The sequence below is a fragment of the Apostichopus japonicus genome, chromosome 15 (assembly GCF_037975245.1).
Source record: "Apostichopus japonicus isolate 1M-3 chromosome 15, ASM3797524v1, whole genome shotgun sequence".
NCBI classification, from domain to species: domain Eukaryota; kingdom Metazoa; phylum Echinodermata; class Holothuroidea; order Aspidochirotida; family Stichopodidae; genus Apostichopus; species Apostichopus japonicus.
This window is the reverse complement of record NC_092575.1, coordinates 19,304,394-19,332,371: the sequence shown is the minus strand read 5'-3', so window position 1 is coordinate 19,332,371 and position 27,978 is coordinate 19,304,394. Positions and strand designations below refer to the sequence as shown.

Sequence of the window (27,978 nt, the reverse complement as noted above, 5' to 3'; positions counted from 1 at the left end):
GTAGATTATATAGCCCTAGTAAATTGCCACATTGGAATAATGTGCCATATCTGATCTCTCACAATTCTGGATATAATTCTAGGTTTCAAAGTATGCTTACCCCTGTTCCTACTCATTCGCCACCTCCCCACCACCACCATGGAAACGTTACACCAATGGCTACGGTTATTTCTTATATCAGGGTAAACCCCTTATCCAACAGGGAAATTCCCCATTCACATCAGGCAGTTCACATGCAACATGCTGTGCAATGAAAGTGCACTAGTATAGCAATTACGCGAAATCCTAGAATACTCCTTCATCGATGATACTTGCTTGGTGAGTTGATGTTGGTCAAATAAAATATGGCAGGTTTGCAAGAAGACGACGAAGGCTTTCAAGTGGTAAAGAAGAAGAAAGGACGTCAAAATATCAAAACGCGGAATGTAGATTCCATCAGTGATGTAGCCGATGACTTTATTGATACAGAAGGTCTCAAAGTAAAATTATGGCAGTCTAGGTCAGTAGCACAAAACTTGATAAACCTAACGTTAGGCCCTAGCCTATACGGTATTGTTAGGTTGCGATGTAATAGCAGTAAGGCCTCCGGCTAAACTAGGGCTAGTCTTTTAAAATTAATAAAATAATTAGATGTATCATTCCGCCCCCCCCCCCCCACTTCGCAAGTCAAAAAACCCCTTTTTCATTTCCAAATGAGAAAAAAAATCTCATTTGGAGCACCAAATTGCATCTAAGGCCAGGTGAAAATACAAAATTAAGTTTACAAAATGGAGTGGGTGTTGAAGTGTGCTATATTGCACCAAATTGCATCTGAGGCCACCTGGAAATCCAAAGGGGGAGGGGGACCCTTAGACCCCTCCCCCAGGCCGGCCATCAGTTTTCAGCCCCCCCCCACTCAAAAGTACCTTCCTACGCCACTGGGATTACATTGCCTTTTCACACTTTGTTGACTACAGTTTGAGATTTGGATATGAATCAGCAAATCGGTGACATATATAATAAATGAGATGTCTAGAGTGTTTGCCATTAAAAGCTCTAGCTAACAAGGTATTGGCAATGGTGAATAGCCACTGGACTTTTATGTTTTATAACATTTACAGCACATAGTTTTGTTTGAGAAAGGTACCAAATTTGTCACATCACCAGATGTTTTGCACTTGACCAAACAGTCACCAAACTGACCAAAGTATAGTATACTACACTACTGTAGCTTTAGGCTACAGACTGAGATACTCAATATCTTCACTTCTGTGTCTTGATAAATGCTATAATCAGTTTGGAATAATGGTCAGGGGACATTCCCTACAGTCCATATCCTCTTTCTGAATTCCTGGTTATTAAGTGCGCCATAATTAGCTAAACAGTTTATCAACAATGTAATTAAATTAGCTGAATTTGTTAATAATATAAACTTCAGAATTGCAGACAATATCTGAAGATGTCAATGATATTTCTTTTATTCTGTTTTCATGTAGGCAGGAACTGAAACCAAGTGACTTTATTCAAGACTTAAAGGGTAATGACTGTCATTTATTGGCATTGTTGCCTCTCTTAATCCTCCCTATAACCAATCCTCCCTGTTCTCCCATCAGTGAGTGCCCTTTATCCCAAATTCATTTGCATCTCATTTTCTTTGCACTGTACTCCCAGTTTGTAGTTTCATGCTATACATTCCATCTGGTTCCTTTTTATCCCTAAGAAATCAGTTTCCAGTTTCTTTCTGTCCTTCGTGAACTCCTTGCGGATTGAAACTGAGTTATATATAAAGTACTCGAATACTAACCAGGGCTTTAGCCAGCACCAAGAACAAAAGGTCTGACCTATTGGTTGAGAGGAGATCAATCAATTTACTATTCCTGCTTAGAGGCTTTCATCTTTGGTTGACTTTTCTTGAAAAGTATCTCATCCACTCATTAAAAATCATTAAATTTTCTCAAAAATTTAGAAACTTGGAAACTTGTGAAGCAGAAACTGGAGTCAGACCCCGCCATTAGAAGCTTTAAAGATAAGATGATCAGTAATGACAGTGAGGCAGATCCAGCCAGTCATCTACCTCCCGAACTCCTGGTACATCTCGGTCAATTACCAATTACTGAACAAATAAACAAATCATTCATCACCTCTATCATCTGTTATGGTCTCGGAAACTTCTCGACTTGTGCTATCGCTAGGTACCAGCTTGGATTCCTTCTTTTATTGAGTAATATGGTTCTGGTGAGTTTCAAAACAGTAAAGTATGCTTTTTTTAGCCAGGAGGATATCGTCTACCCAGCATTATTTCTTTGATGATACTGAAAATCTCATGAAATCTGTTTGAAATTTTCCAGTCTGCTTTTTGGTCACCATTTAATGCACATTTTTAACATTTAAAGACTCTAATTTGTCTTAAATTCATTCCCTGCTACCAGTTGTATTTTTGAATTGAGTTAGGTGTGAGTCTCCACTGGTAGAATTCTTGAGCAAGGCACGTCACAAAGAAACAGTGTTTATAAGCATACTGTACAACATTTAGCAATTTCTGACAAATGAACTTGAAATAATTTAAGATGCTATACTTAGAATGCTTGTCAATTAAAAAGAAAGTCTAGGTAAATGTGCGACATTCATCCCCTAGGGAAGATCCTGCTGTGATAGAAAGGTCTTCACTGACAGAAAAATCAGTTTAATCATGGTTATCTGCAAGAAAAAGATATTTTAATGTTAAAAGCGATTTTCAGCATGTTGAAATTTGGTTTCAACTTGGTAATGACACTAATGGCGTATTTGATTAAATGATCTACAGATGTTATACTAGTGTACTTGATCCTGCCTTTATTTTCTTATTTTCAGGTTCCCCATTCTAAGTGTTTTTGTTATGATCCAAGATTCACAAAGTCAGAGATTGCTTTCCTAAAAGATCTCGGGCTTGAGGTCATTAAAGAAAATGAGGTAAAATCGATGCTCTCTTAAATTTTGAATGTTTTGTGAATTAAACCAGTATATTTATAGTAAAAAGTTTATATTCAGTATAATTATAAGTGCCCCAAAATATGCAAAACGCTCAGAACAAAAAGAACAATAATATTAGTATAAATGAAATGAGGTATAATAAAGCATATTATTCTTGGTCACACCAAAGCTTTGCAATAAGTTGGACCCAAGCAAAGATCAAATCAAAGGCACATCCTCTGGTGTCAGTGGTTTGGCAATTGGGCATTTTCCCTTGGGCCCGCTAAGGGGCCAACTAACCTCCGTATTCTCCTAACAGTATTTAGTATGATTCCATACAAAGTTTAATAAATATACTAACTTTGGTGTTTTCATATTCAGAGAGCAAACTGTGAAAAGAAACAATATTTTTAACAAATATGGGTAGCAAAAGAATTGTGATTCTTTCTTTTTTGAAATTTTAATATATGTTCAAGTATGCTCAGTAGTAGACACTCCATTGTATAATTAAGTTCTGATGCGTGTCGTGTGTGTGGATGGGGGAAGGGGAGGGGGATGATGATAATCCCTGACTTTCTAATGCTGGCTAGTGGGTGGTTGAGATCAATGTCAGCCTGTTAGTGAACCCATGTTTGCCGTGGACATAATACTTAGATCATCAATTTATTTTCTACGTATGTTTATTCGATCCAAGGAAGGAAAAAGAGTCTGCAAGGAGCCAACATTACTCTTCATGCCTCATTGTGGAAAGCCTCTTTATAACAATGCATTGTGGGCCAACTGGGGAAACGACAACCTTCACAATCTGATCATTCTTGGGAACAGCTTCTCGTCTTTTCATGAGAGGTAAATTGCAAAATTCGTTGAAAATAATTTAAAAAATTTTTTTTGTCTTCTGAATAAAGACAAGTAAGGATGATTAATAGTAAGAAAGTCGGTCCCCCGCTCTATACATCAGCTGACACGAGAGAGGTTTTTGTTACTGAGAGAAGAAAAGATCTCACAAGTGATATCGAACATTGGCTGTAGAATTGCTGTGAGTTCAGTGGGATCAATTTCATGACCATATCATGAAGGAAAATTCCTAGAGATTCTGTCAGTTAAAAGCTGCAGTACCCTGCATCTAGTGTTACCAGGGATCAACTCCCAGTTTCATTTAAAACTATCCAAATATTTAAAAACTTGAAAATATGAAATATATAAAAGGGCCAGCAAATGGATATCAGGATATATATTCTATATCTAGTAAGAGCGAAGAATTTCTTGGGAAATACTAACAGAGCAAGTGTATTCTTAAGTGCATTTTTTTCCCTTTTTCATAGCATCATGGCAAAATTTTGCAGAACTTAATGTGGATAGGGGCGGCTTAACAAGTGACATACATCTCGAGGGGGGGGGGGTTGGGAACGTTGTGCATATTAATTACTATTCTGAACTGGTAAGAATACCATGCTACCCAAGAATATCATTGCTCTTTTAAGTTGTTGTTTTCTAAAGTGAAAACAACAACAATTGAACTGAAATGTTTTCTAGTTTGAACTTATATTCTCTTCTCAACAGAATACCTGAAGCTCGATTGTTTTCCGAAGCCTCTTATATTGCAGCTGTATCCTTTTTACCGGATCAAATCTTTCAAATCAAAATTTGATAACTTGGTTAACACAATAAGTGTCCTGTAAAAGAATGAAAGAACCTGTTTGCAGTATGATGCAGTCAAAAGCAATATAGCATCTCAGCAGGTCGAAGGTAAAATTGTGGTCCACTTTAGAAGGGAGCTAGTACCTCACATGCAAGCATATAAAGAAATGTTTCTCATTTATTGTAAAAGACAATATACCCTCTGGTTAGCTGTTTAGTTTGGTCATTAATATATCCAAATTTTTTAAAAGACCTTCACCAAGTGTTACACCTACCCCCCCCCCCCCCCCGCACCAAAAAAGTCATTAAATGATCATTACTTGATTCTAACACTGTTTCTGGCCAGACATAACTCTTGTTTAATTGTTAATACTTTTGATCACATATTATGGAATATTCAAATCAGAAGTCTATAAAGTTTGTCAATGTTTTAAAACTTCATTATTTCTGATAAAACTTGACTATTATTAACTGCAGATTTCACTTGAGTGTAGTATAAAAACGTTTTGAGTATTTTCTACCAAACTCAACACAAAATGTCACTTTAAATAATGCGAACTGATAGGTCATCAAACCTTTTTGGCAGTTTTGAATTCTGCATTTTTATTATGATGAGATATTTATTTATTATTATGGTTATTATTTTATCTGTTTCGATATATATTTTATGTTAATTTCCTTTATTCCAATTCCACTTTTTGTTGTAACAGATATTACCATTTACAACAGAGGAGAAAGTCAAAAACAACTTTAAACATACAGATATATTTAACGACATGGCTTTCCATATATTCAACTCTGAAAGAATGAAACAAGTACCAAATGAAATTTGGGAGCAGAGGACAGAACCTTCCTATGATCATATCGAAGATTTAGAGATTATTTTGAAGAAGGAAAGAAGCTGACGTCATTATTGTTTTGAAAGACATTACCGGTTTGGCTGACATTGGGAGGACCGAACAGTCAAAAATATAATATTTTTCTTATTTTTTTTGTCTGGGGGAGGGGAGGGGAGGAGGGGGAACGTTCTAAAGGAGACTCGTGAAAGTGATGTGATTCATGATGGATGAACTTATTTTCTGCGCGGGCATGGGATGGCCATGAGGTTAATCGAAGATGTGCGAAGGGACATGGGAAGCAGAGGAGACGGCTTCCCCTCCCCCCCCCAACCCTCCTTTCAAAAATGGGAGAATGATTATGTTCCTGCCCTTCTCACCCCTCACCCTCATCTTACTAGGAACGCCCTCCGTAGTATTGATATATCATTCCGCGATATCCTTAGCATTATTGATTAATTTTTCGTTTCTTATACCTCATAATCCTTTGAATTTTAGCATCATGGGAGCATGAGTATCAAGATCCATGATTAAAAGGGAGAAGTTGTTTGATAACATTGAGCAATGATTTTCATCCTGAGAATGACTACTCTTACTGATAGATTCAAGGTATCGTCTGTTGAAACTGAGGCTGCCAATATCAATAAGATTTTTTTTTGTCAGGATAAAGAAAAATGGTGCTTCTTGTGAAGTTCAGACATTATGGTAGTCTCCCAACCCTTTCACGCTCTCCCAAACCTGGCTCCCTACGCCGGTTTGAGTAAAAAAAAAAAAAAACCTTCCATTTTTTCCCAGAACCTTTCCTGGCTAACACCGTGAGTGTGATATTTGATACTTAAAGTGTACTCTCTTTTTTTTTTTCATTTCCTTTCCTTTTAATGAGCAGGATTTCCCAGATTTGGGTGTTATGATCAGTGTTTGAAATTTTCACGCATTACTGGAGTCATAAGGAATGGTTTTGTAATCGATTTGCAAGGACCTAATGTAACGTGAAGTGTTCTTCAAGTTGCCCATGAAAAAAAGAATGTATAAAATAAACTCATTTGATTTGAATTTTAAACCAAGCAGTTAAAATCTATGAATTTTTTACTTTATATGACAAATTGTGACACGCACAGCACCCATATGATGAGGTTCTAAATTGTGAGGCATCAAGAAGATTATCACCTAGTAAGCTGAGGGTAACCCAGTAGAGAAACCAAGGGGAGGGGGCCTATCAATCCTCCCCTCCCCCCAGTGGCGGAGCGTCCATACAGTCAGAGGGGGCGGATGCCCCCTGACGGACTCAAATGGACTGCTGGCTCCTTTTCACCTTTTTGCGAGAGAGTATTCTCGAGCTTAGATGTGGGTCACAGCTCTGGAGGGGGACAGAATTCCACGCCGTTTCGTTTATCTGTACATTATGTCACAATGTCGAATTTACTGAATCCTAAGAGCAGTGTCAAAAAATGAAGTTTAATAACATATAAACTTCAGTTTTACGTATATATTATACTCCAGATACTAATTATTTGTCGTAATTGGATCTAAATGTAAAGAAAATGACTGCAGTTTACATCATTTTTTGGCTAAGACTACGAGTTGTAGAAAAATGATGACGTCAAACCAAAAAGTTTGGCACGGAGCCATGGCCACAGAAAACGCTTCTGTGCGTATGCATCACGTATAATTCATTGCCGAGTTGACTTTGTTGTGTACGTAATGTCGTATGTCATATACGAACCATCAACAGACAGCAATAGTACTGCATCAACGATACTATACATACTATACCTTTCGATATTCGGTAAAACTACTTGATGTAAACTCTCACTAATATTTCTTATACATTCTTGAAGTATTTCGCTTGAATGTTAGGCGTAGGTTAAGAAAAGAAGTGGCTCTGCGGGACGAAAGCAGTTTTGCTTAAATCACGATATCTTGGCCTATCGGGGTCTGGAATTTAAGGCACAAGTTGTTCTCAATACCGTGCGAGATTCACGAAAGTAGCCTAGCCGTAGCGTTACGTAGTAAGACATAACGTTAACCTTACATTGCAATGTGGCATAGGCTAAGCTACATGGCAACCAGTTCGTCTCCTAAAATGTTTTGGGCAGAACTGAGACAATTGCTCTGACCAGAATCTCCTTATAAAAATTTTGTTTGTCACCCCATTTGAAAACATTGGGTTATGAATGAATATAAATGGACCACTGTCACAATTTATGCTAGGCACGTACCCCGGTAACTAATTCTTGGTCATAGGCCTACTCAGCATGTTACTTGTACCTGTTAGTGTTACTGCCTAGGCCTAGGCTATGAACAGTAAGTTCTAACTCTAAAAATTAAAAGTAATAAGCTCAGTGGCAGTTACGCAAAACCTAGCTAAGATTGGTTTGGGGTGCATCGTGTACACCTAGCAAAATAGCCTAACGTTAGGTAGCCTACAAATATATATGTGTATAACCTTTTTTTTTAATTGCATGATTTGAATCTTGATTACGGCAGTGGTAAACCTGGTGTAGACTATGCCTAACAATATAGTTTAGTTTAGTAGAAAAAAGGGATCAGGAGGGACACTCAAGTCCCCATCAAGGACCCTATAGGAGAGAGAAAAATACTGAAGACACAAACCCTCAGACCCGATTACAATGCAAAAAGTGCTTGTCCAAAGCATTCTTAAACCCATTGAAATTACTTGCAAGTACAACTTTCGCAGGCAAACGGTTCCACTCATTTACAACCCTATTAGAAAAAAAGTTATGCCGAATATTAATCCTACTTTGTGACTTTTGGAGTTTAAGACAATGACCTCTGGTACAACTACTATTAGCAAACATGAAAAAGTCGGTAAAGGATAAATTGTCAAAACCATACACTATCTTGAAAACCTGAATCAATTCCCCACGTAACCTCCTAAGCTCCAGTGTGGTGAGATTCAACAATTGTAACCGCCTATAATAAGGAACACTCTTTAAGGAACTAATCATTCTAGTAGCTCTCCTCTGGACCTTTTCAAGTACTTCCTTATCCTTAACAAAATATGGGTTCCAAGCCTGCACAGCATATTTCAGATGAGGCCTAACCAACTGCTATATAAAGCCTTACTACGATGTCCTCTTTCAGAAAACTGAAGTTCCTCTTGATCATACCTTAAACCCTATTACCTCTTTTAGCAGCTTCAAGACAATGTTTAGAAGGTTGCAGAGATGAGTCAATGTAGATACCTAGGTCTCTTTCAACAGAGACCTCCTGTTATGTTAGGCCTAATAAAATTGAGGTGGCACTGAAGAAGTCATGGGACATTTAAAGTTGGGAAGGGACTTTCTCTAATACTTTCCCAGATTATTTTCATCATCTCGGATTTGGTTTCCTAAAATTGCAGACGAACATACAATGTACATGTTTACAGGTGAAAAATAAAAGTTATTTCTGCACCTGATATTTGTGTGCGGAAAGTGATCAGCGAAAAGTATGGGATGCCGAGAGTAACAGAAACTGCCTAGGCCTACCGTGTAGATTCAAATCGTAGTAAAAATACTACTAAAGACTTAAATTGAAGGGTAATAGCGTATGAAATCAGTGTCACAAGTAAACTAATTCTGGCAGCAGCTGTACTCCCCAAACATAATGATGCATTACAGGATTAGCCTAATGAGTAATGGATGTTGCATTTTTTGTAAGTTACACCAATGAATTATTCATGAGCAGCAAAACAATTTCTCTCCCTGGGATAAGAAATTAGTGAAAATAAAGGTAGCCATTCACCTACTACATTTTCCAAATTCTGTCCTGTATACATTGGTTAATTGAGATTTTGCCATAACCCCATGTTAGAGGCCCACCAGAATATAGCCCAGACTAGGCCTTAAACAGCCACTGGTCCAATTTTGTATGTAGTATGTAATGTTGGTTCAATTTTACCTACTATGTGTACTGTATCACACAGTACTCTGCACCTGTACAATGCAGAATAAACCCCACGCTATGCCTTAAACAGCCACTGGTCCAATTTTTATTTTGGTATGTAATTAATATTGGTTCGTTATTACCTACTGTGTTTACTGTATCAAACAGTACTCTGCATCTATACACTGTGTACAGACACAATGCAATTTGCACATTGTATACATTTGGATGGGTTTTATGGGAGGGCATCTTTCGTACGCAGTTGCCATAATTGACGTAAATCATCATAGTAGCACCGTAGTGGAACTCATATGATCATACGAACGAGTGGGAGGACGTAGTCTTCTGGTTACCACTTTTTACTTATTCGCGATTATTGACTTTTTTATTGCGCTCTCACCTACCCATTGACATTTGTCACATTATGTTGGTGACGACACCTATTTATTCTTCGTTTATCTGCAAATTAGCAAGGCCAGGAAAGGGTCATTTCCGGCGATCTAGAAAGTATCTTTACTCAAAAAATTTCTGTACGCTCCGTGCCAACCTGTGGTGGCGCTCCGCTTAGATAGTGTCGAAAGCGCCCCTACAGACCATCCTCGCCCCCCTTGACCAGTACCCCTAGCTCCGCTACTACTCCCCCCCCCCCCCCCCGTTTAGAATAGGTCAATCATCCTCTTTTCCTCTTCATTTCACCTCGCTAGTGGTGGCACTGCAGGGGTGGGCAGTGGCGGCGGAACCGGGGGGGCTCAGCCCCCCCAATGAAAAAGTTGAGGGGGCAAATGCATGATAAGCCCCCCCCCCCCAATATTTACCAAGGCTCCAAAACGTGCATCTGCCAATTTTTCAATGCATACTTGTCGATCTGTCCGATGCACACGTATACTATATAGGTGTAATAATTTGAGTAATTGCTGGGGGACCCTCGGCCCGTCCCCTGGCTATAGACCACATTGTCACCCCAACCGCGTCTTCACGCCCCGTGAAAAGTGGAAGCAGTGAGTGTGAGTACCGGTAAGCGTAACACAACTTCGTCTTAGGCCAATGACTTGCCTCATTTCAGCCAGTTCTCCAACATCCCCTTACTTAGTGGCGGAGCGTCCATATATACAGTCAGGGGGCAGATGCCCCCCTCCTGACGGACTCAAATGGACTGCTGGCGCCCTTTTCAGCTTTTCACTACTTTTTACTTATTCGCGATTATTGACTATTTTATTGCGCTCTCATATACCTATTGACATTTGTCATATTCGGTTGGTGTAATTTTTCGACAAACTTGGCGACGACACCTACATATTCTCCGTTTATCTGCAAATTAGCAAGGCCCGGAAAGGGTCATTTCCTGCAATCTAGGGAGCATCTTTACTCAAAAAATTTCTGTACGCTCCGCGCCAACCTGTGGTGGCGCTCCGCTTAGATAGTGTCGAAAGCGCCCCTACAGACCATTCTTGCCCCCCCCTGACCAATACCCCTAGCCTCCGCCACTGCCCTTACTACACTCAAAAACGTCTTTGCGAGTACACTACGAGTAATAGCTACTCTCTTAAAACACCATCGAATATACAAATAACAATGTTTTTACAGACTTTTACGTGCAATCTGAGAAATTGCAGGCTTGAGACCCATATTTTAGGGCTAGGTATTCGCAGCATAAAACACTCGGGAAGTGCCGTTTTCGGCCATCTGGGGGTTTGATAAAAACCAAAATTTTCTTGTACGCTCCGCGCCAACCGATGGTGGCGCTCCGCTTAGATAGTCTCCACACATTAGCCCCCCAATAATTTTTCCGTTCCGCCGCATAGCATGACGTCAATATTGTATCTAGCAAGCAATGTTGACATGACCAATGTATAGTAGTGGCATGCTGTTACCAGTTTTCGACATGCTGATGTTGAATTTGACATGTTGATAGTAATGACATATTGGTATTTTGTTTCGACATGTTCATATGGAATTGTAACATGTTAATATCGAATTGGACATATATATATTAACTTGGACATTTCACTTTCTTTTTCGACATTTATGGAACGTTTGGCTCTCCGTACGCCGCATTCTTTGCATTACTTTTATCAAGTGGAAATTTGAAAATAAACTCGATTATCGATAGGTCTATCTAATTCAGTTTGTTTACATAAACAGGTACTGAAGGCATTTTTAGCAGTAAAAACGCGTGACTTTAATACAAATTCCAAATTTTGCATTTTTCGCAGGCCGGATTGAAACCTTTTGCGGGCCGAATTTGGCCGGTGGACCGCCTTCTCAGATGGCCGACTATATGGTACGGTATGACACATTGGTAGATCTATGGGTTTTCTCAGAAAAGAGGGCCCAGGAGTAGACCTAACAGTAGTTACCAAATGCACTAACCGAAATGGCTTTTCATATAAGAAAACATCGGGTTAAAAGTGATCAAGAATAAACTCAGGCTGCAAAGTGTATTAACTTTCTGCAATGTATCTAACTTGTTTCGAGCAAGTTATATTTGCATCTTACCAATTTGCCAAATAAATTATAGAAGAGGTTTTACACCCCCCGCTCCCCCCCCCCCCCCCGCCTTGGATCATCCAACTAACCATATGCTACCTTCAAAGGTCTCTAGCGCCATGCAGCTTTGACGGTCTATTTCTTCCATTCAAAACGGCACCACCTCCTCAGCCTGTTGCGTGTCTACAATGTTTCCTGCCGATCATATGATTGGATCAGGGAGTTGTTATGGCATAACAACTCCTTTATTGGATTTATTTTTCTATTAAAGCAGTAAAAACCTTTCGGGATATACCCGGAACTTAAAGGGCAAGCTATATTGCCTACAATAAGGTATATTTTTACAGTTCAATTTACAGTATAGCCCCTCCACGCATTCCATTTAAAATTAATCGTAGCATCTGGCTCTGATGTTGATGAGTATAAAGTGAAATAATCGATTCATTTATGTATGTGTTAGGCAAATTATGCTTTTGTTTTTTAGATGTTGCTTAAATATCTTTTACCATGTTAGGTTACTATTTTGAGTGTTTTAACACATTTGGACTGCCCAGCGGCGAAACCGATACTGTTTACAACGGTATATCGGTTTCACGATAAAAACAGTAATAGAACCTAAGCTGTCGCCAGCAATGTATGTATTGACTATACTTTGTTGGCTTGGTGGCCAAGGATTACCAGAGCCCGTAGTAAAGGGAACATAGCCAGCAATTATTCGTTAGGGTCTCTTTTTCTGTGTATGTGTGTCTGCACCTCTTCAACATTAGCATGGACAATACAAGAGGTCAGCAGATGATTTAGAAAGAGAAACAGAGGCAAAATTGGAACAGATGATGGTTTTATGATACATATCTTCAAGGCCTATTATTAGTTGTATAGATGTATTTTCTTTAACACAACCACACTAGCGCATTAACATGCGGTTCCCATATATTTTCTTGATGATATTGAACCCGTCACTTTGAACGCGCTATGCTGTAAGGAACGGCTTTTTTCTTAGGCTCTGTGCGCGCATGCGCCCCCCCCCCCCCCCCACTTTGCCCCCTGAAGGAAAGTGGCCTGGTGTCGATTTCAAGATTACCGTGTACTACAGAGATGGACTGATGGTACTGAGGGTTTTGCAATGGTTTTATACTGACGCTGCTGCTACTTCTTTACGTAGGCTAAACGAAACGTTGGTAAATTTCTTTTGCCCTCCTGAGGCTGAAAGAAATGATGTATTTTATTGACAGATGTGGACTTGGTTAAACTGATTAAAAGCGCAGACTAATAAAGTTAACTGATACATCCAAGGTAACCTGCAACAACAAAGAGTGACCCAATAATTTAGGTAATAAAGATAATAACCCCTTTTTTTTAGATGTTTTGGTTTCTTTTCCGTGATGATGCAGTTGTAGTAAACTTTCAATTTGAATAAGATGGAAACGACTCTTGTCCTGGAATTTCCATTCGACCGGAAGTTGACGAGATAATGATTGATTGCTTTCCTAAAATTCACGTTCATAGTGATCCACCAATGTATTTATGTGCAAATTGTATCGGTAAATCTGGCATTTTTTTTTACAGAAGTTTGATTTATATCATTGAAATTGTTACCCAATCCAACCACACACCCACTCTTTAACTCTGTTACACTTCAATTCACGGTCATATTGTGCGCATTGAAGTAAATCATATGTATAACGTTGCAACGTATGACTTCAATCTTTAAAACTAATCCATAGACTATACATACACACACACACATTAGCCTTTCAGGGAACTATACGGACTGCGTATGCAACTTTGCATTTTCATCAGGAAAAGTTTCGGCGTCGCGAGTATACTGTTTTCATTGCTTGAAGACGGAAATTTATGGTATCAAATTTATTCAGATACTATTTGTTATTGCAATTACTGTTATATGCAGTGTGTTTTTCCTCACCAAATAACGTAGTTTGAGACTAATGTAAAAGCAATTTCCTTCAAACCAGGAACTTAGTTCATTGCGGTATACACTTGTTCTCTCATTGAAAAGTGCAGAAAAGACAGTGGTTTCCAAATCTACGAAAACGTGATCATATTTTCATTCAAGGAAGCTTTCAAATCTTTGCGACAAACGAATTTCATGACTAAGGTGTCTATTAAATCTATTATGCCTGGAATACGTTAATGTATATTTGGCAACATTACAAATTGAATCATACTGCTGTTGTGTTTCACGTGAAGATGTTGATGTGCATACAACTCTGTGGTGATAACACCTGTTGAAATACGTGAACAGTTCTCATGAAAGGATTTAGTGATTACATGGGACGAACTTGATTACACGGACAAGTTGAGGTGATTATGTTTTATTATGGGTGATTAAACCGGGACATTTTGAGGAGATTACACAGACTAAATCCGCGAGATCATCACATTTATAGTATAGTTTTCGTAGTACGGTAATTAAATTAGGCATAGGCTACTTCAAACAGCCTGGGAGTTTCATTAAACATATATTCCTTCAGCGGTTTGAAATAGCTGTCGATTTCAACTAAAACTTGACTCATGGTCCTGACAAAATGAGTGAGGAACTCAATACCGTATCAAGGACGTGTGAATTTTGTTTCCAAAGTAAACAAAAGACACATCAGTTGAGGTGTAAGCACGTCCTCTGCGGAAGCTGCGACGACGATTTCACCAAGCAATTTCCAGAACACGAATGTCGAATATGTCACTATCAGAAGGATTCCGGCGACGAAGAAACTCCGTATCTCAAACCAATCCCAGCTACACGGTTGCTTCGACATCGCAAGATGAGTTCTTCAACGTTAGAGCTACGATGCGAATCCTGCAAGTCACACTGTCAAACAACAGCTCATTGCGTGGATTGCCGAATGGACATCTGTCAAAACTGCGTCGAGCAACATTCCAAAATGGCGGTTTTACAAAACCACAAGATAGAGTCACATAAACGGAACATCCAGAATAGTCCTACAGCTGAACCGACAATTTACTGCCGAGAACACATAGAGGAGGTCGCAAACGGCTTTTGTAGGACTTGCTTGGGTACACGAGTCTGTGACCTATGTATTCAGGCATCTCATGTGGGTCATCACGTCGAACTGACACATCCATTATCATCAACGTCACCTAAACCGCCAATGACTTTCGACGAACTTCTCCGAGAAACCACAAAGCTTCACGATCACGTTCTGCAAAAGAGAGCCATTCTCGTCTCGTTGATAGAACAGGCCGATAAAGAAATACAAGAAAATGCTAGCAGTTGTGTCCAAGAAATGCTCACGCAAGCCGAACAGATGAGGCGGGACATTGATCAACATGTTCTGGACCAAACTAAATTAATACAAGCCAATCAACATAAACTGCTCACTCGTTGTTCTCGACGAAAAAATTACATTGTCCAACGAACTGAAACGATTGCATATGAGCTAAAAAAGGCACATACAGAAGCCGCGGAATATTTGAGACAATTTAATCGAGATACCAGCGATCCAGGTGGGTACACCAGAATGCATCAAAACCTCGATCTAGTGAAAAAACGGGATGGACTCAATGAAACGATCCAGATTCATAGAGAGCGCCTGCAGGAGTTAACATTTGAGTACAAACCGTCGGATAATGGACCACTCCGCGGACTCGGTAAAATCGATCCCATTAGAAGACTGAGTAAAATATCAGCAGTGAGTCTTCAGAGATTTCAAACAGAAGTAGAATACACCGTGACTGCAATGACATCGGCTTGTGACCAAAATGTCATGTTCACCTCCTGTAAAGGAGCCACGAAGGCGGCTATTGATTTGGTCAACCTTAACGGAAACCCCGTCCATATGAGAAAGTTGCAAGATAACGGACAGAATCCAGAAATAACGCCGGCATTTGCTTCCGCGTTAGATGACGGAATAGCCGCGGTTTGTTGGGAATCCTCCGTATTTCGAATGAAAATAGCTCAGCGTACAGATGATGTTCTAAATTTTGGCGTTCGGAAGCATCTCGTACCGGGAGCCAAAATATCCTGTGCTGCGATCAATAGGAAGAAAAAACGAATTGCATTTGGCAACGACAAGAATAGGATCATATCTCTGCTGACCTATGAGATGGAGTATGCATCATCGATAACTCTGAAAGAGGACGGCCGTCCTCCAACGTCAATAGCGTTTCATGGAGACTGCCTGGTAGTAAGTGACGGGGAAGAGATGGCTGTTTTAGTCGACGCAAGTGGGAACATAATCTCACGATTTATCCCTCCCCGGTATGGTTTCAAGCCGATTGGAGTGGCTTGTTGTAAAGGTATCGCCTATGTACTTTGGTCTAAACAAGAGGGGGGAAAACAGACGTCATGTTTCATCCAGTGTTATTCACTTTTCACAAAAACCGTCGGGACGGCACTCGGGCAGCCACTGATTGTCGATGACCGTAGTAAATTCATAACCATAGTCGAGATGCATCGCGACGATGACCGATTAATTACCAGCACCGACTCTGGCCATATGACGATATATTGCATACAGGTACAGTCATTTTGGTGATCATTTGTGAAATTGAAGGCCATATTGTACTCTCCCAAAATTTGCTTTAGACCAAAATGGTCTGCCACTGATCAAACTTTAAATCCCTACTTTGTGACTGGCTCGATCCTTAATCAAAACACATGATCTCTTTGAGGCACTTGACAGTTTGAAAGATTAGTAATTCGTCTACAGACATCATTTGGTGAGTACGTGGTATAGAACAGGGTTGGGCTTGAACTCGTTTTGGGGGGTTGCACTGTAGAACGTTATACCCCGTCCACTTGCTGCAAACAATTATGATGCACCTCCCGTGACAAAAATGCATATAGGTCTATATACATTATGTGGGAAAGAAAAGATAAACATGTGCATTGTCTAACTATTATGCTGAAGTATCCAATCACAAATGGCATAGGCTACACATATAACCCCCCCCCCCCGCCCCCGTAGTATACATACGGTAAACCATGAGTTTCCGTGTTGTTTGTTCCACGTATCGCAGATGGGCCTACTAGGCAGTTGAGTAATTAGGTCCGTGCGGCCGCATCGGGACCCAGAGCCGAAGGGACCCTGGTGACAAGTACCGAAAATGCAACCTATACCTTTACCCACAATGCATCCGCTGAAACGGAGCATATAGGGCGGCAATATAGCATTGATAATAAACTTTATACAACAAAACGGGCCCATGTACTCTTTAGGGCGGGTCATTGCTTATATATATAGATGTCATAATGCCACTAGGCCTCTGAAAACTTGTTATTTTCTTGTTTTTTCCCCCCTTTTCATCACAGTTATCTATATCATATAGACAAATAGTGATGGTTCAGTTTTTGATTCCTTTCATATTAGTTCTCTGGTTTTGTGCCTCTGCTGTTGTTGTTTTTTCGGGAGGGGGGGGGGGGAGGGTTGCAAACGAGTCGTTTCGGGGAGTTGTCATTAAATCTGTCTTTTTCTGCTTTACTAACCAGGAAATGTAGAACCCGTCTTCAGAACCGTTGCCAGGGGAACAATGTCCTCCACGGTGATCGTACGTAGTAACCATGTCATCAGAGGAGTTGAAGTCAGCACAGTGAGTCTCAGCGTCCATTTGTAGCTTTTATGGACCGAGTTACCGTCCGAAGATGGTGGCGTTTCATTTGTTACGTTAGTTACTTCCAAGATCAACTTCTTTGTCACAGTGAATGATGCAAGTCCTGTTGCTGTATTCATGGACCACCATAGACCAGGGAATTTTTGTAATTTTGTCTTTGTTCAAGTTATGTAACGTTTGTGAAATTTCAACACAATCAAGTCGGGTCTTTTTCCCACTCTAGTAATATTGTATCACAGTGTTAATTGCGAACGTTATGAAATGTTTCTTCTTGCTCATGCATGCAAACAGCTGCAAGTTTATTGAGATTCTCAACTGAGTCAGCAGGAGTTGCAATTATATGCGACTTGACTATGATGTGTTGTAAGTTAAATGCTGAAATTTATTTTCTAACGTAAAAAGACGTTTAAGAATTAAACATCCGTGAACACTTATACCAGAAACTAACACATATTTTGTGATTATGTGTGTAAGTTGTTTTGCCAAAGTACCACTTGTTTTTGTTTGTTTTTAACAGGCGGCCTGTTGTGTTAACCTGTATCCCATACACTATTCAGTACTCGTGTCTTACATTAATTAGCCTATGTGTGTGATAGGGCTATACACTACTTTTTGTTGGTTTTTATTACTCTCAAAACGATATGTCTATAGCTGCAAATAGTATCCTCAACATATAGTATCATAAAAGTGGCTAGAAGAGCCCTCAGTCCAGTTTGTGGGATTAAATGAATTATTGGCAAGGCATATATCAACCATTTTAGAAAATAATTTCTCACGGGTACCGCCGCACTGTATACGGTACTTTCATGCACTGAAGTAAAATAACATGTCACGCTTCATTGTACTTAATGGTGTCGGTATCGTATGGGCTGTTTCGAACCTTTTATCTCAGCAACAGAATCTTCACACTGTTCAAACTGAAAAACAAGTGCGTCACTAAGAAAAGAAGCCACATAAGTATGAGCATATTTGTCCCAAAACTGGGTATGACGTTTGGTATGCTATAGGCCCCATGTTATATGCGAAAAATTTAATTTTGGAACTCTTATTACGCAATTTTAAATTCGATGGAAAAGAGCAAAGGCATTACAGGCTAGAACGGGATTCGAATCAGTAACCTCTGGATTGTAACCTCAATAGGCGCCGGAGTCTTTGTAAATAGTTTTCTTAACTTACTCTCTATTGGGTATGAGGAGTTTTAATTTCTTGATTCGTTTCATATGTCCATATTACAGCAATTAATAATTGACAACATGTCTTGTTGTTAAAAATAAAGGCATTTCTGTATCAAAGGGGAGAGGGGGAGTCCCACAGTCCCCTTTCTTTGTTAAACAAGACTGGATCTGCATTCTTTGCAGCCATTGTCTTCACAATGAGTCGCGAAAATTTAGTTTCAGGGTGGCCAAAACATTTTGCAGGGTCGACCGCCCATAATTTGAGCCACGTGTCACCAAAAAAAATTCGGATGAAAACAAAAGAAATTGCCGATATTTGTAGCGCAAAAACTTGGGAGCATATATGACTTCAACTATTGCAATATACATAACACCAGTAAGTTGCAGCTCAGCACTCTTAATCATATCAATATTTCTCAAAGGGGAGGGGATACCTTCCTTCCTGTATACACCCTCTTTCCCAGCTAGGCCAGGCCACAACATCCGTCAATGCAGGGTCACTAGCTAGGATGATGAATTGGTGAGACGTATAGTTTAGTTCAACAAGCAAAACAGTCTGAATATACCATGGATTTAAAGTTTAGTATACTTAACCTTACATCAAGTGAAGGTTCACTTCAGTTATATAGTTTTGCTTACAATCTCAGTCAACGTATAAAGGAAAAATTATATACATGCTCCCCCAATGATTTCGGTGCCCTTTTGGGTCCGCATATTAAAATGATTGTTTACTGAGGGTTACTGTAGGTCTACTATTTTGTCGTACTTCGTCCTTGAGACGCGCAGTGTTTATTCCACATTTTTATTATATCTGAGACATGAATATATGAAATAGTAGACAGTACATTGTGTCCATTTTGTCTTTCCTACCAAGCACCACATGTGGTATCCGTCCGTCAAATTTGCATTTACGAAATTTGACTTAGGTGACAAAATTTTACTAATGTCAGCTCAAATATTTTGAGTATAATTGTTGAAAATTTCAAGAGATTTGGGTACTCATATCTAGATAAGTTTCATTGTTAAAAGTATTACCTATAATGACTTTCTAGAGACTTTATAAAGTTTCCATATTGTAAAATGAAAATGGGATCACGTGGTCAAGTATTTTCTTCTCTACCTCGGTACCGATACACATAAAGGCTTTGTACACTCTATACAAAGATATTATATTGAAAGAAAACCTTGTCTAGTTAAGAGCATCAGGCAATGTTTTCAAGTGTTAAAAAGTAGTCTGTATAGGCCCCAATTTATAGCACGCTATAATTATTTGCTAGAAGTTTTCAAAATGTCCTTTCAGTCCTGGAGCTCTTTACTCTCCAAATTGTTCTCAGAAATTTTTTTAAGGAACACGCGAGATGACTGAATGTCCCAGTGAGGAAAATTTCCATGAAGGTTGTAATACAAACAGTTTAAGAATTTTGACTAAAGGTGACCATATTTGAATATCTAGCATATTTGGGGCTAATACAGCATACCTTTAACTTTGTTTTTCGGTCTTTGAACTAGGTTCATATGTTCTTTACATATCAGAAGAACTATCGAAGCAGTTAAAGTTTAGTTGAACCGTGATGTACTATAGAGAGCCTTGCATATGCAGGGTGTGAGGTTAAAGCGTGCAAAGAGGGATTGAGTTAAAGCACTAAATATACATTTCAATATTTGGCGCATTAGAAAGAATTTTCAGCGTTATAAACATTCAAGTCATAAGACGAAGTAATGCCGACGCTGTAGTAGGCCTATAGTTTCTCAAATCTTCAAACAGACCTGTCAACCTGTTTGTCACGAAAACAGGGAGATTTAACGGGGTTTTTATGCCGAAAACATCGGGAGATTTAGGGGAAAATAGGGAGTTAAGCATTTTGCAAACGAAAGTTTATAGCAATGTACAAATTATAGAACAGGGTGCTAGTAGTAGTAGTAAGTTGAGTCTCGTCTATCCGACATGCTCAGTGATTAACCTCCGCCACGTATCACGATAGTTGCGCAACGTTTATTGCTTCCTCGAAATTGTTAATATTAACGTCCTTAAATTGCGACTTTATTTTTTCCAAGCAAGGTAGTCACGGGCCTTCCTACCGGTTTAGCAGTATGTCTCTTTGCTGGAGCGTCCTCCGGAAGTCTTGCTACATGACCGAAAAATCTCAATCTTCTATGTGCGACTATGGATGACCAAGGTGTTTGGTTGGTTTCATTGTAGAGCCCATCGTTTGATAACCAATTGTTATTGGTACATCTAATGTTGAGAATAATACGAAGTATTCTCCTTTGAAAAGTGTCAATTTTGCGACCAAGATCCTTCGTTGTGCCCCCGACAGTTCGCAATTGTACAAAAAAAATACTCTTTGATAAAGGCTCAAAAATCCTAAGCTTAATGTTCCGGCTTATGTTTTTGCTTTTGATAATACTGGACAGTGTATTGAAAGCACCGTTGGTTATACCAATTCTTCGGTTAATATCTTCTTCGGTCCCCAGCAAGCTTCCAACATATTTACACTTCTTCCAACTTTCATTTCCTTTTCTTGTGATTGGTGCAACAATATTATATCTCTGGCTATGAAAAGTGCTTGTCATACGGTACATTATTTCAGTTATACTGAGCTATAGACACTAAACTGCAGTACATACGCACTGAGCTCGATCACAAGTTACCGCTGAGTAATAATACTACACTGTCGCGCTGACAGTAGCATTGATTTTGTAGTAATGTACAAGTTTAGTCTACTTCACACCAAACTACTGCTAGTTCCGCAATTTGGGAATTATGTTGGGAGTACATTCAAAGGGTACCAGAGAATCACGCATTTGATAAAACCGGGAGATTTGTGCATGAAACTGGGACACCGGGGGCAGGGGCGTATCTACGGAGGCCGGGGAGTGCCGCCCCAAAACTGTCACAGCTATGCTGTATGGAACGGCTTTTTTTCTTAGGCTCTGGGCCCGCATGCCCCCCCCCCCCCCACTTTAGCCCCTGAAGGAAAGTGGCCTGGTGTCGATTTCAAACTAACCAAGTACTACAGAGATGGACTGATGGTACTGAGGGTTTTCCAATGGTTTTACTGACGCAGCTGCTACTTCTTTACGCAGGCTGGAAGAAACGTTGGTAAATTTCAGTCTTATGCCATCCTGAGGCTGACAAAGTGATGTATTTTATTGACAGATGTGGACTTTTGAACGTTGCAGCGTATGACTTCAATCTTTAAAATTAATCTATAGACTATACATACACGTTAGCCATTCAGGCAACTATACGGACAGCGTATGCAACTTTGCATTTTCATCAGGAAAAGTTTCGGCGTCGCGAGTATACTGTTTTTATTGCTTGAAGACGGAAATTTATGGTATCAAATTTAATCAGCCACTATTTGTTATTGCAATTACTGTTATATGCAGTTCTATGTGTTTTCCACACCAAATAATGTAGTTTGAGACTAATGTAAAAGCAATTTCCTTCAAACAAGGAACTTAGTTTATTGCGGTATACAATTGTTCTCCAGTCCAGAACAGACAGTGGTTTCTAAATACGAAAACGTGATCATATTTTCATTCAAGGAAGCTTTCAAATCTTTGCGACAAACGAATTTCATGACTAAGGTGTCTATTAAACTGTCTGTCATGCCTGGAATACGTTAATGTATATTGGCAACATTACAAATTGAATCATACTGCTGTTGTGTTTCACGTGAAGATGTTGATGTGCATACAACTCTGGAATGAGGTGATTACATGCCCGTTGAAATACGTGAACAGTTCTCATGAAAGGATTTAGTGATTACATGGGTCGAACTTGATACACCGACAAGTTGAGGTGCTTATGTTTTATTATGGTGATTAAACCGGGACATTTTTGAGGAGATTACGCAGACTAAAGCCGTGAGATCATCACATTTATAGTATAGTTTTCGTAGTATGGTAATTAAATAAGGCATACTTCAAACATCCTGGGAGTTTCATTAAACATATATATTCATTCAGCGGTTTGAAATAGCTGTCGATTTCAACTAAAATTTGATTCATGGTCCTGACGAAATGAGTGGGCAACTCAATACCGTATCAAGGACGTGTGAATTTTGTTTCCATAGTAAACAAGAGACACATCAGTTGAGGTGTAAGCACGTCCTCTGCGGAAGCTGTGACGACGATTTCACCAAGCAATTTCCAGAACACGAAGGTCGAATATGTCACTATCAGAAGGATTCCGGCGACGAAGAAACTCCGTATCTCAAACCAATCCCAGCTACACGGTTGCTTCGACATCGCAAGATGAGTTCTTCAACGTTAGAGCTACGATGCGAATCCTGCAAGTCACACTGTCAAACAACAGCTCATTGCGTGAATTGCCGAATGGACATCTGTCAAAACTGCGTCGAGCAACATTCCAAAATGGCGGTTTTACAAAACCACAAGATAGAGTCACATAAACGGAACATCCAGAATAGTCCTACGGCTGAACCGACAATTTACTGCCGAGAACACATAGAGGAGGTCGCAAACGGCTTTTGTAGGACTTGCTTGGGTACACGAGTCTGTGACCTATGTATTCAGGCATCTCATACGGGTCATCACATCGAACTGACACAGCCGTTATCATCCACGATACCTAAACCGCCAATGACTTTCGACGAACTTCTCCGAGAAACCACAAAGCTTCACGATCACGTTCTGCAAAAGAGAGCCATTCTCGTCTCGTTGATAGAACAGGCCGATAAAGAAATACAAGAAAATGCTAGCAATTGTGTCCAAGAAATGCTCACGCAAGCCGAACAGATGAGGCGGGACATTGATCAACATGTTCTGGACCAAACTAAATTAATACAAGCCAATCAACATAAACTGCTCACTCGTTGTTCTCGACGAAAAAATTACATTGTCCAACGAACTGAAACGATTGCATATGAGCTTAAAAAGGCACATACAGAAGCCGCGGAATATTTGAGACAATTTAATCGAAATACCAGCGATCCAGGTGGGTACACCAGAATGAATCAAAACCTCGATCTAGTGAAAAAACGGGATGGACTCAATGAAACGATCCAGATTCATAGAGAGCGCCTGCAGGAGTTAACATTTGAGTACAAACCGTCGGATAATGGACCACTCCGCGGACTCGGTAAAATCGATCCCATTAGAAGACTGAGTAAAATATCAGCAGTGAGTCTTCAGAGATTTCAAACAGAAGTAGAATACACCGTGACTGCAATGACATCGGCTTGTGACCAAAATGTCATGTTCACCTCCTGTAAAGGAGCCACGAAGGCGGCTATTGATTTGGTCAACCTTAACGGAAACCCCGTCCATATGAGAAAGTTGCAAGATAACGGACAGAATCCAGAAATAACGCCGGCATTTGCTTCCGCGTTAGATGACGGAATAGCCGCGGTTTGTTGGGAATCCTCCGTATTTCGAATGAAAATAGCTCAGCGTACAGATGATGTTCTAAATTTTGGCGTTCGGAAGCATCTCGTGCCGGGAGCCAAAATATCCTGTGCTACGATCAATAGAAAGAAAAAACGAATTGCATTTGGCAACGACAAGAATAGGATCATATATCTTCTGACCTATGAGATGGAGTATGCATCATCGATAACTCTGAAAGAGGACGGCCGTCCTCCAACGTCAATAGCGTTTCATGGAGACTGCCTGGTAGTAAGTGACGGGGAAGAGATGGCTGTTTTAGTCGACGCAAGTGGGAACATAATCTCACGATTTATCCCTCCCCGGTATGGTTTCAAGCCGATTGGAGTGGCTTGTTGTAAAGGTATCGCCTATGTACTTTGGTCTAAACAAGAAGGGGGGAAACAGATGTCATGTTTCATCCAGTGTTATTCACTTTTCACAAAAACCGTCGGGACGGCACTCGGGCAGCCACTGATTGTCGATGACCGTAGTAAATTCATAACCATTGTCGAGATGCATCGCGACGATGACCGATTAATTACCAGCACCGACTCTGGCCATATGACGATATATTGCATACAGGTATAGTCATTTTGGTGATCATTTGTGAAATTGAAGGCCATATTGTACTCTCCCAAAATTTGCTTTAGACCAAAATGGTCTGCCACTGATCAAACTTTAAATCCCTACTTTGTGACTGGCTCGATCCTTAATCAAAACACATGATCTCTTTGAGGCACTTGACAGTTTGAAAGATTAGTAATTCGTCTACAGACATCATTTGGTGAGTATGTGGTATAGAACAGGGTTATGCATGAATTTCTTCTGAGGGGTTGCACGGTAGAACGTTATACCCCGTCCACTTGCTGCAAACAATTATGATGCACCTCCCGTGACAAAAAAAAAATGCATATAGGTCTATTACATTATATGGGAAAGAAAAGATAAACATGTGCATTGTCCAACTATTATGCTGAAGTATCCAATCACAAATGGCATAGGCTACACATATAACCCCTCCCCCCCGCCCCCGTAGTATACATACGGTAAACCATGAGTTTCCGTGTTGTTTGTTCCACGTATCGCAGATGGGCCTACTAGGCAGTTGAGTAATTAGGTCCGTGCGGCCGCATCGGGACCCAGAGCCGAAGGGACCCTGGTGACAAGTACCGAAAATGCAACCTATACCTTTACCCACAATGCATCCGCTGAAACGGAGCATATAGGGCGGCAATATAGCATTGATAATAAACTTTATACAACAAAACGGGCCCATGTACTCTTTAGGGCGGGTCATTGCTTATATATATAGATGTCATAATGCCACTAGGCCTCTGAAAACTTGTTATTTTCTTATTTTTCCCCCTTTTCATCACAGTTATCTATATCATATAAACAAATAGTGATGGTTCAGTTTTTGATTCCTTTCATATTAGTTCTTTGGTTTTGTGCCTCTGCTGTTGTTGTTTTTTCGGGAGGGGGGGGGGGTGAGGGTTGCAAACGGGTCGTTTCGGGGAGTTGTCATTAAATCTGTCTGTTTCTGCTTTACTAACCAGGAAATGTAGAACCCGTCTTCAGAACTGTTGCCAGGGGAACAATGTCCTCCAAGGTGATCGTACGTAGTAACCATGTCGAGGAGTTGAAGTCAGCACAGTGAGTCTCAGCGTCCATTTGTAGCTTTTATGGACCGAGTTACCGTCCGAAGATGGTGGCGTTTCATTTGTTACGTTAGTTACTTCCAAGATCAACTTCTTTGTCACAGTGAATGATGCAAGTCCTGTTGCTGTATTCATGGACCACCATAGACCAGGGAATTTTTGTAATTTTGTCTTTGTTCAAGTTATGTAACGTTTGTGAAATTTCAACACAATCAAGTCGGGTCTTTTTCCCACTCTAGTAATATTGTATCACAGTGTTAATTGCGAACGTTATGAAATGTTTCTTCTTGCTCATGCATGCAAACAGCTGCAAGTTTATTGAGATTCTCAACTGAGTCAGCAGGAGTTGCAATTATATGCGACTTGACTATGATGTGTTGTAAGTTAAATGCTGAAATTTATTTTCTAACGTAAAAAGACGTTTAAGAATTAAACATCCGTGAACACTTATACCAGAAACTAACACATATTTTGTGATTATGTGTGTAAGTTGTTTTGCCAAAGTACCACTTGTTTTTGTTTGTTTTTTACAGCGGCCTGTTGTGTTAACCTGTATCCCATACACTATTCAGTACTCGTGTCTTACATTAATTAGCCTATGTGTGTGATAGGGCTATACACTACTTTTTGTTGGTTTTTATTACTCTCAAAACGATATGTCTATAGCTGCAAATAGTATCCTCAACATATAGTATCATAAAAGTGGCTAGAAGAGCCCTCAGTCCAGTTTGTGGGCCTAAATGAATTATTGGCAAGGCATATATCAACCATTTTAGAAAATAATTTCTCACGGGTACCGCCGCACTGTATACGGTACTTTCATGCACTGAAGTAAAATAACATGTCACGCTTCATGGTGTCGGTATCGTATGGGCTGTTTCGAACCTTTTATCTCAGCAACAGAATCTTCACACTGTTCAAACTGAAAAACAAGTGCGTCACTAAGAAAAGAAGCCACATAAGTATGTGCATATTTGTCCCATAACTGGGTATGACGTTTGGTATGCTATAGGCCCCATGTTGTATGCGAAAAATTTAAGTTTGGAACTCTTATTACGCAATTTTAAATTCGATGGAAAAGAGCAAAGGCATTATAGGCTAGAACGGGATTCGAATCAGTAACCTCTGGATTGTAACCTCAATAGGCGCCGGAGTCTTTGTAAATAGTTTTCTTAATTTACTCTCTATTGGGTATGAGGAGTTTTAATTTCTTGATTCGTTTCATATGTCCATATTACAGCAATTAATAATTGGCAACATGTCTTGTTGTTAAAAATAAAGGCATTTCTGTATCAAAGGGGAGAGGGGGAGTCCCACAGTCCCCTTTCTTTGTTAAACAAGACTGGATCTGCATTCTTTGCAGCCATTGTCTTCACAATGAGTCGCGAAAATTTAGTTTCAGGGTGGCCAAAACATTTTGCAGGGTCGACCGCCCATAATTTGAGCCACGTGTCACCAAAAAAAATTCGGATGAAAACAAAAGAAATTGCCGATATTTGTAGCGCAAAAACTTGGGAGCATATATGACTTCAACTATTGCAATATACATATCACCAGTAAGTTGCAGCTCAGCACTCTTAATCATATCAATATTTCTCAAAGGGGAGGGGATACCTTCCTTCCTGTATACACCCTCTTTCCCAGCTCAGAGGCCAGGCCACAACATCCGTCAATGCAGGGTCACTAGCTAGGATGATGAATTGGTGAGACGTATAGTTTAGTTCAACAATCAAAACAGTTTGAATATACCATGGATTTACAGTTTAGTATACTTAACCTTACATCAAGTGAAGGTTCACTTCAGTTATATAGTTTTGCTTACAATCTCAGTCAACGTATAAAGGAAAAATTATATACATGCTCCCCCTTTGATTTCGGTGCCCTTTTGGGTCCGCATATTAAAATGATTGTTTACTGAGGGTAACTGTAGGGTCTTCTATTTTGTCGTACATCGTCCTTGAGACGCGCAGTGTTTATTCCACATTTTTATTATATCTGAGACATGAATATATGAAATAGTAGACAGTACATTGTGTCCATTTTGTCTTTCCTACCAAGCACCACATGTGGTATCCGTCCGTCAAATTTGCATTTACGAAATTTGACTTAGGTGACAAAATTTTACTAATGTCAGCTCAAATATTTTGAGTATAATTGTTTTTTTGTTGAAAATTTCAAGAGATTTGGGTACTCATATCTAGATAAGTTTCATTGTTAAAAGTATTACCCATAATGACTTTCTAGAGACTTTATAAAGTTTCCATATTGTAAAATGAAATGGGATCACGTGGTCAAGTATTTTCTTCTCTACCTCGGTACCGATACACATAGAGGCTTTGTACACTCTATACAAAGATATTATAATGAAAGAAACCCTTGTCT

General features: G+C 39.7%; 1 protein-coding gene across 7 annotated transcripts; it reads left to right on the top strand.

Annotated features, from left to right (window-relative positions):
- The first annotated feature begins 55 nt into the window (after positions 1–55).
- Positions 56–27,624, top strand: LOC139981372 (SRR1-like protein). 7 transcript variants are annotated; one of them, XM_071993721.1, is made up of 9 exons: positions 56–499; positions 1,476–1,516; positions 1,946–2,214; positions 2,830–2,928; positions 3,623–3,774; positions 4,489–4,534; positions 5,277–7,188; positions 11,504–11,571; positions 25,495–27,624. In XM_071993721.1, the coding sequence occupies exons 1-7, from the start codon at positions 345–347 to the stop codon at positions 5,469–5,471; spliced, it is 957 nt and encodes a 318-aa protein (XP_071849822.1). In that variant the 5' UTR covers positions 56–344; the 3' UTR covers positions 5,472–7,188; positions 11,504–11,571; positions 25,495–27,624. The 7 variants fall into 7 exon arrangements, with proteins under 7 accessions (XP_071849822.1, XP_071849820.1, XP_071849819.1 ...); XM_071993719.1 differs by having other exon boundaries at positions 5,277–7,411; XM_071993718.1 differs by lacking the exon at positions 25,495–27,624 and adding an exon at positions 17,245–19,385.
- The last annotated feature ends 354 nt before the right edge of the window (positions 27,625–27,978 follow it).